Source organism: Lactuca serriola, chromosome 8 (assembly GCF_051521515.1).
Source record: "Lactuca serriola cultivar US96UC23 chromosome 8, Lser_US96UC23_V15, whole genome shotgun sequence".
Taxonomy (NCBI): Eukaryota; Viridiplantae; Streptophyta; class Magnoliopsida; order Asterales; family Asteraceae; genus Lactuca; species Lactuca serriola.
This window is the reverse complement of record NC_136415.1, coordinates 160,063,954-160,071,290: the sequence shown is the minus strand read 5'-3', so window position 1 is coordinate 160,071,290 and position 7,337 is coordinate 160,063,954. Positions and strand designations below refer to the sequence as shown.

Genomic DNA, 7,337 nt, shown 5'->3' with positions numbered 1-7,337 from the left:
TAAAAACCCTAGATCAAATCCTAACTTGATCTTTGAAGGTTTTGGAGCTTATCTTGGATTGGAAGAAGGAGAAAAGGAAAAGAAGAATGTGGCCTTGTGTTGTGTCTTTCAAGTATTCATCAGCAACATCACTTTACATTCGTCATGGACCATGGTATGTGATAAAGCCCCTAACTTTATGGTTGTATAAGGCTAGGTCTAAGCTTTTGTCCCGGATTTCTTCTTGGTTAAGCTTGTTGAGTAGATAAAAACCATAAAGTTGGAAACTTTATGAGATCTAGAAATATATTGGACATATCCTCACGGCGTAAGGAATGTATTAGTCCCATTTATGATCAGATGTTTGAGGCTCACGATGTGAGACAGACCTGTCACGATGTGAGGTCAGCTTGTTGACTTTTCCTTGAGTGAGTTGGCTTGGCTGAGTCGAGTTGATTTGGTTACATGCCACGAAAAAAATTAGTGTTCTAAAATGAAAACGATGGAATCAAAAGTTATTTTAAAAATAATCCTTCTGAAAATTGTGTATACATGCCACGAAAAAAAAAAGTTATTCTATTTAGTTACCCCCTAAACGCAAGCATTATATTTAGTTAGTTTTGTTTTTTATTTGTAAAAAACAATTTAGAAAAAACGGTTATGGATTTAAAAAGTTTAAACTAAATTCCAAAATTAAAGGTTTATTTTGTAAGTAATAAAAACATGGTAAAAAAAAAAAAAAAAAAAAAAAAAAAAAAAAAAACCTTCGTTAATTTCGACCCAAAAAATAAGTTAAAATTGAATTGAATTTTCCCATTTTGCACTTTAGTTCACGTTGACTCTTTGTTTACTTATCACTAGACGAACAGCTACCAAAGTCATTGAGTCCACCTCCACCTCTGGTCTCTAGTCGACGACACCGACAAAGCGTCCTCCTCCGGCCTCCAGCAGCTTCCGCCTCCCCCTTTTTTCAGGTTGTTTACAGGTACGATGCGTCTTTGGGTGTAGTTGATTGATTCGTTGATTAATTGTTGTGTTGAAGATAATATCTTGTTTGTGTACCACATATTGATTCACAGATTTATTCTATATCGATAGTAGAAGAAATCAAATCATTTGAACCTTCATTATTTTAATTCGCAATTGAGATGCTCTTTGTGTTGAAATCGTTGTTGCTTAATCCTCAATTGAGATTGAGACTCTGTAATTATCCCATGTCCAATGCATAATCTATTAATCTGGATATGCGTTGTTGAATTGCTGGATGAGTGAGCCCATTTCCTATGGCAAATCCTTATATAAACTCATTCAGTCAATACACAAACTTAACTGATAAAAATAATGTTCTTGAAAAAGACAAAATCATACCTTCAGGTTTAATGTTTAATATATAGACATGTCTGTCAATAACTTCTAAGTTTGTGTATACTATAATATAATACTCTATCTTGAACTTAAACACTTCTGCTTAACATGTGCTTAGGCTCCCATTTGTTATTTAATTGACAGAGATTAAAGAGAGTTCAGTTACATAATGTCTCTGATGGAAGGTGTACAACACTTAAAAATTCCACTCGAAGACATAAAGTTAGCGACCAATAACTTTGGCGATGATAATTTCATTGCACGAGGTGGATTTGGGAAAGTCTACAAAGGCGAAATCACCCTATCTGGAACCCCTATCACCGTTGCTATAAAGAGGTTGGACCGGTCATTGGGACAAGGAGACCGAGAGTTCTTGATGGAAATTCAGATGCTTTCGTGCTATAAACACAAAAACCTCATCTCTCTTATTGGGTTTTGTGATGAGGGTAAAGAAAATATCCTCGTATATGAGCATGCAAAAAATGGAAGCCTTGACAGATATCTAAGCGACTCCAACCTCTCCTGGATACAACGTCTCCAAATAAGCCTTGGTGCAGCTCGTGGCTTTAATTACCTTCATAATGATGTGGGACCCCAACATAGAGTCATGCATCGGGATATAAAGAGCTCCAACATCCTCCTAAATGAGAATTGGGAAGCAAAAATATCCGATTTTGGATTGTCAAAAATAGGCCCTTCAAATGTGGAGTTCACTTTTCTTGTCACTAATGCTTGTGGCACCTTCGGCTATGTTGATCCAGAATATATAAGAACGGGAATTCTAACAAAGGAGTCCGACGTGTATTCATTTGGAGTAGTGCTATTTGAAATATTATGTGGAAGGTTGGCACTTGCTGAAAGATACCGAGACGAACGTCGGGCTCTTTCTTCATTGGCAAAAGTGTATTGTGAAGACAACCGAATAGAAGAGATCGTTGATCTCAATCTCATGAATCAAATGAAAGTTGGTTCATTAAAGTTGTTCTCAAAGGTTGCATATGAATGTTTGAGAGAAAATCGAAGCCAACGTCCAACGATGGGTTGGATTGTTGAAAACCTTGAGAGGGCATTGGAGCTTCAAGTAAGTTTCATAAGAAAGACTCAAATATTATTTTAACTCTATTTCCACTTTTCTCTTAATTATATATTTTCTTTCTTGCAAGGATTCTAGCAAATCATTTATTCGGGTAGGAACTTGGGGAAGAACAAGTGGAGATCCTCAAAATAACTGGTCATTTGAACTTGACAAAGGCCATAACCTTGTGAAGATAACTATTGACCATGGTGATGGAATATACTCTCTTATGTTCACCGGTGAATCTAAAGGTATTTTGCATGATTCCGACAAGTATGGTGGTTTGGCTGGTGGAGAAACAGTTTCCGAGGTAAGTTGACAAGTCAATATGTATGTCTTTTTGTAACATAATCTTTGTGCATGGTGGCTTATTAATCAGGTAATATTCGAAGGTGATGAGGAAATAATCGGCATTAATGGAACCATTGGTTATCGAGATGGTTTTACAATAATTTCGTCACTATCCTTTCAGACGAACAAACGGGCCCATGGACCTTTTGGTCGAGTAACAAAAACTGTTTTCTCTATACCATGGGAAAGAGGCGCGTTAGTTGGGTTTTATGGGCTTGCTAGTTATTACATTGATAGTATTGGTATATATGTTAAACCTAATGAGGAAGTCGTCAGGGTTGGAAAATGGGGAACAACTTACCCTGGAAGTCCACATAACATCTGGGATCTACCACTAGAGAACAATCAACATTTGACGAAAATAACCATTAATCATGGCGATAGCATAAACTTTCTCATCTTCACCACAAAATATAGAAGCGTAACACACACCAAAACGACTGAAATACTTGATTGGAATCTTTATGAAACAGTTTCCGAGGTAAACATTTCATAACTCAGACAAGTTCTAAATTTTTTTTTATTTGGATTTTTGGAAATGCATGTTTCTCAAGACATGGCTGTTATAATCACCTCATAAGCTTTTACTACGATTGTTTGGAACACGGGAGGATCTATACCTTAACAAGGGTATGCAATTGCATACCCTTAACTTTTTCATAGAAGTGTTAAGTTTTTAACAAATAGTTATTATTATGGATAAAAAAACAAATATTACATGCCCTTGATTATAACACTTGCATACCCTGTAAAAGATATTTAATCATCTTATGGCTCCTAAAAATGTTATAAATAAATAACTTTATGTATTGAGATTCTATACGAAATCAAAGAAGAAGAAGATGAAGAAAATAAAAAAAATAAAAAAACCCTACCCAATTTTGACCCCCTTAAATAAATATAAGATGATTAAAACAAATTAATATACAACTGAAACAAAATATAAACATATTTAAATAAAAAAAATCAAAACAAACTCTCATGATTTTGCTCATTTTAGATCTTATCGCTACCGACGATCTGTCACTTTCTTCTCCCGGTTTGCCTCCTCCAACAACATTGCTTCTGCGGCTTCGTTTTCCCTTTGCCGGTCTCCGGTCGCAATGTCACATATCCTTGCTAGTGCTTCTTCCTTTCGTTGAAAAGAGAAGACCTCACTCTTCAAACTCTTTCAGTTTCTTCTCTAATTTTCTCCCAAAGTATGTTATGTACCTTTTTTTAGATAACTTAAAAGCATAATTAAAATATTACATCTCCTTGCCAATCACAAGGATATGTGATATCGTTTTCCCAACGTTGGTAGATAATCTGGAAACTAAAATGACCTCGGTAGTTTTTTGCTAAATTTTTTATAAAATCATTTTTATATTTGTTAATTGATATTTGAGATAATCATGAATCATACTTGTTAGTAATGATATCATGGTTTTACGAAAAATATGTTTACATTTATATTTTTTTATTAAATTATCTGATGTTAATTAAGTAATGATACAAAAATATATAACTATTGTGAATTGTCTACTAGCAATATATAAAATTATTTTATTTGTATCGATTAGGATTAGGGTTAGTAATTATAATTATTCATGTTATAGAAAATTTTGATTTAAAATATGATTACAAGCAAACTTCTTGGATAAGTTTATAATTATAAAAATCATATCAAAACAAACAAATTACTAGAAAGAACTCAAAGAAATTGTACACGAAAAATACCAATTTTTAGGCCGACCAAGTGTGTATATATACCCTTGACCAAAATATTTATGTGAACGATAAATAGTACTGCCACTGCATACCCTTGTTTTATTTTTTAGATCCGCCACTCGTTTGGAAGGTAATAAAAAAACTACATATTGTGATAATTAAACTTTTGGTAAAAACTAAAAACATTTACAAGATATAAATCACAAATACATGTCTAGAAAGACTGTTGATGGTATTTTATCAACCATAACATTGTGCCGAATGTTAGATATGATATGCATGTGTAAATATCAGATGTAACATTATGTATTATGACACGTATAATATTAACGAACTACATCATTCTATGTGTTGATCATACATAGACTATTATTCATTTTCTAAATTTCTCCATTTTGATATAATTTTGTTAATTATACGTTGTTTGTTTGTCCGATCAGATAATATTTGATTATAATGAGGAAATAAATTCCATCAGCGGAACAATTGGGTTAGCAAGCAACGGTTACACAGTAATAAGGTCAATCTCATTTGGGACAAACAAAAAAACCCATGGACCTTATGGTACTGTAAGAGGGGAGCATTTCACGGTATCATTTGAGGATGGTTCTTTTGCAGGATTTTATGGCCTTGCTGGCGGTCATATTGATAGTATTGGTGTCTATTTGAAGACTATAGTATGAGACAAGGGAAAAATATATTTATGTTTTTATTAGATTCATGTGTTGGTAATTTTAATAACCAAAAATATAAACGCGGAAACATAAACTTTCGATCTTTATCTCGAATCTAGTTAAAAGAAAACTTGAACAAGAATAACCATCTGATACATGTTTTCATTGTGATTCAAGGATCTGATGAGTATGGTTGGTTTTCCGGTTGATCTTAAGAACTTTCTCTAAAATCCTCAGCTATATGAAAAAATGAACTTTTTTATGTATTTTCGTATGTTCCTCATCACACTTATATATAGATGGAGATATACCCTAACATGAGAGATGGAATGGATATAGAGAATATCGAGTTAAACCGGGAACTCAGCCCACAAAAGGTAAGTGAATATCTTATAAATCGGTCCATCAACAATTTATATTCTTACCATGATAACCGGATTTAATGATAACATTATAATTATACACATTTATGAAGTGGTCTCATAATTATTTAACAATCTCCCACTAGACCACGAATATATAAATATACATATAACCGTATAAGTGTGTTAATGAATGTTACCATAGTATTGGTACACTTAAACAATCTCGTCCACTAATCATAAGAGTATAGGATCAAAGCGGTTTTTGTTATAATTTACGTAACTAAACTCATCAATGGTCACATATACATATATAGCTAACAATATAGATTAAACATGATATATGGTTTTAAAATAAAAATAGATTTCCAACGAGTTCCTGTTTAGGTTGAATAGAGATCAAACTTCAAATAAGTGCAACTAATAATGGATTTAACCGAATTCTTAATTATATACAGAAAAACATAATTGTTCTTCAACAAAACATAAAACACCATAAAACTCCCACTAAAACCAAATATCACACCTACGTATGTGGTATACTCATTAAAGACCTACGGAGGTAATCCATTTATGAGTAGATCCGCTATCACGGAGTTTTTCTTGATATGTTATATAAATATTTGTCCATTTGTACTTTTTCTTTAACAGTTTGAAGCTTGATATATATCAATATGATTTGACTAAGTAGACTTCTACTGTTATTAGAATATAATATTACTAATTTATTGTCACAAACTATCGAAGTCTATTCCATGAAATGGCTCATCATGATAACATGTAAAAGTATCCTGATATGAATTCATAACCATTTTGACATCTAATAAAATCACATTCCTAATACAAATGATCTCCGAAACATCGTATTTCCTATAGTTGAGCATATAGCCTTTTGTTCTATATAGATATCTCAAAACCCATTTGGATGCGTATCAATGATCCATAATTGGGTTGCTTAGATATCTGCCCAACATCCTTATAATATAGGGATGTATACATACTAAAACGTAAGGAATCTTTTACATCTCTCTAACTTTAAAGTCGATTTTAGGGCATTGATTAAGATTAAATCAGTCTCTTTTAGCAACAAGGGTGTTGTCTAGTTTGTAGTTAGCATGTGAAACCTTTCAAGGATCTTATTGATGTAGATCTTTTGTGATAATGCATGAATTCCACGAGATATGTCTCGTTGAATCTGGATTCCTAATACAAAATAAGTTTCCCCAAGATCCTTTATTTCAAAATACTTTAATATATTGATGGCAAGCAATAAGTCATCAACATACAAAACCAAAAAGATATATTTACTCACATTGAATTTTTGATACAAATAACAATTTACTGTATTTACCTCAAAACCAAACGAGGATAATGAATTGATGAAACCTATGGTACCACGATGGGGTATCTTATTTTAATGCTCATTAATCCATAAACTTTAATCAATAATTCATTTGTTTACTAGATATCGACATAACATTAATATCAAGTCTTTGGACAATAATATTAACTTGATATCTTTGTTTTAGTGATAAAAACATTGACAATAAATAATGTCACTTAACAAGTCCTTTAGATTGATTTATTAATCACATGGAACCAAAATAATTATCACGTGTTTATCATCACATATGTGTTTATCCGGCTAAATATCAACCAACCTTTTTGGTAAGCTAATTAACAAACACATAAAATATATATTTAATAATAAGCATTGAGAATAAATCAATCGATTAATAAGCCCTCTTTAGATTAAATTATTATTGACATGTAACCTAAAAAATTATCGTATATTTATCATCAAATATGTGTTTATCCAGC

At 32.3% G+C, this 7,337-nt stretch overlaps 1 protein-coding gene across 4 annotated transcripts; it reads left to right on the top strand.

Annotated features, from left to right (window-relative positions):
• Positions 1-824: 824 nt before the first annotated feature.
• On the top strand, positions 825-5,363 carry LOC145069124 (putative receptor-like protein kinase At5g18500). Of its 4 annotated transcripts, XR_013689302.1 has the most exons (6): positions 825-964; positions 1,489-2,425; positions 2,508-2,729; positions 2,799-3,251; positions 3,771-3,969; positions 4,921-5,039. XR_013689302.1 is itself a non-coding variant. In XM_079016094.1 (5 exons), the coding sequence occupies exons 2-5, from the start codon at positions 1,514-1,516 to the stop codon at positions 5,161-5,163; spliced, it is 1,830 nt and encodes a 609-aa protein (XP_078872220.1). In that variant the 5' UTR covers positions 825-964; positions 1,463-1,513; the 3' UTR covers positions 5,164-5,363. The 4 variants fall into 4 exon arrangements, 3 of the variants coding, with proteins under 3 accessions (XP_078872220.1, XP_078872219.1, XP_078872221.1); XM_079016094.1 differs by lacking the exon at positions 3,771-3,969 and having other exon boundaries at positions 1,463-2,425; positions 4,921-5,363; XM_079016093.1 differs by lacking the exon at positions 3,771-3,969 and having other exon boundaries at positions 4,921-5,362.
• Positions 5,364-7,337: the final 1,974 nt, after the last annotated feature.

Coding starts and splice junctions, on each gene's coding strand:
- LOC145069124 (XM_079016094.1), top strand. CDS start 1,514: ATGTCTCTGATGGAAGGTGTACAACACTTAAAAATTCCACTCGAAGAC. Junction 2,426..2,507: donor AGAGGGCATTGGAGCTTCAA/GTAAGTTTCATA, acceptor CTTTCTTGCAAG/GATTCTAGCAAATCATTTAT. Junction 2,730..2,798: donor GTGGAGAAACAGTTTCCGAG/GTAAGTTGACAA, acceptor CTTATTAATCAG/GTAATATTCGAAGGTGATGA.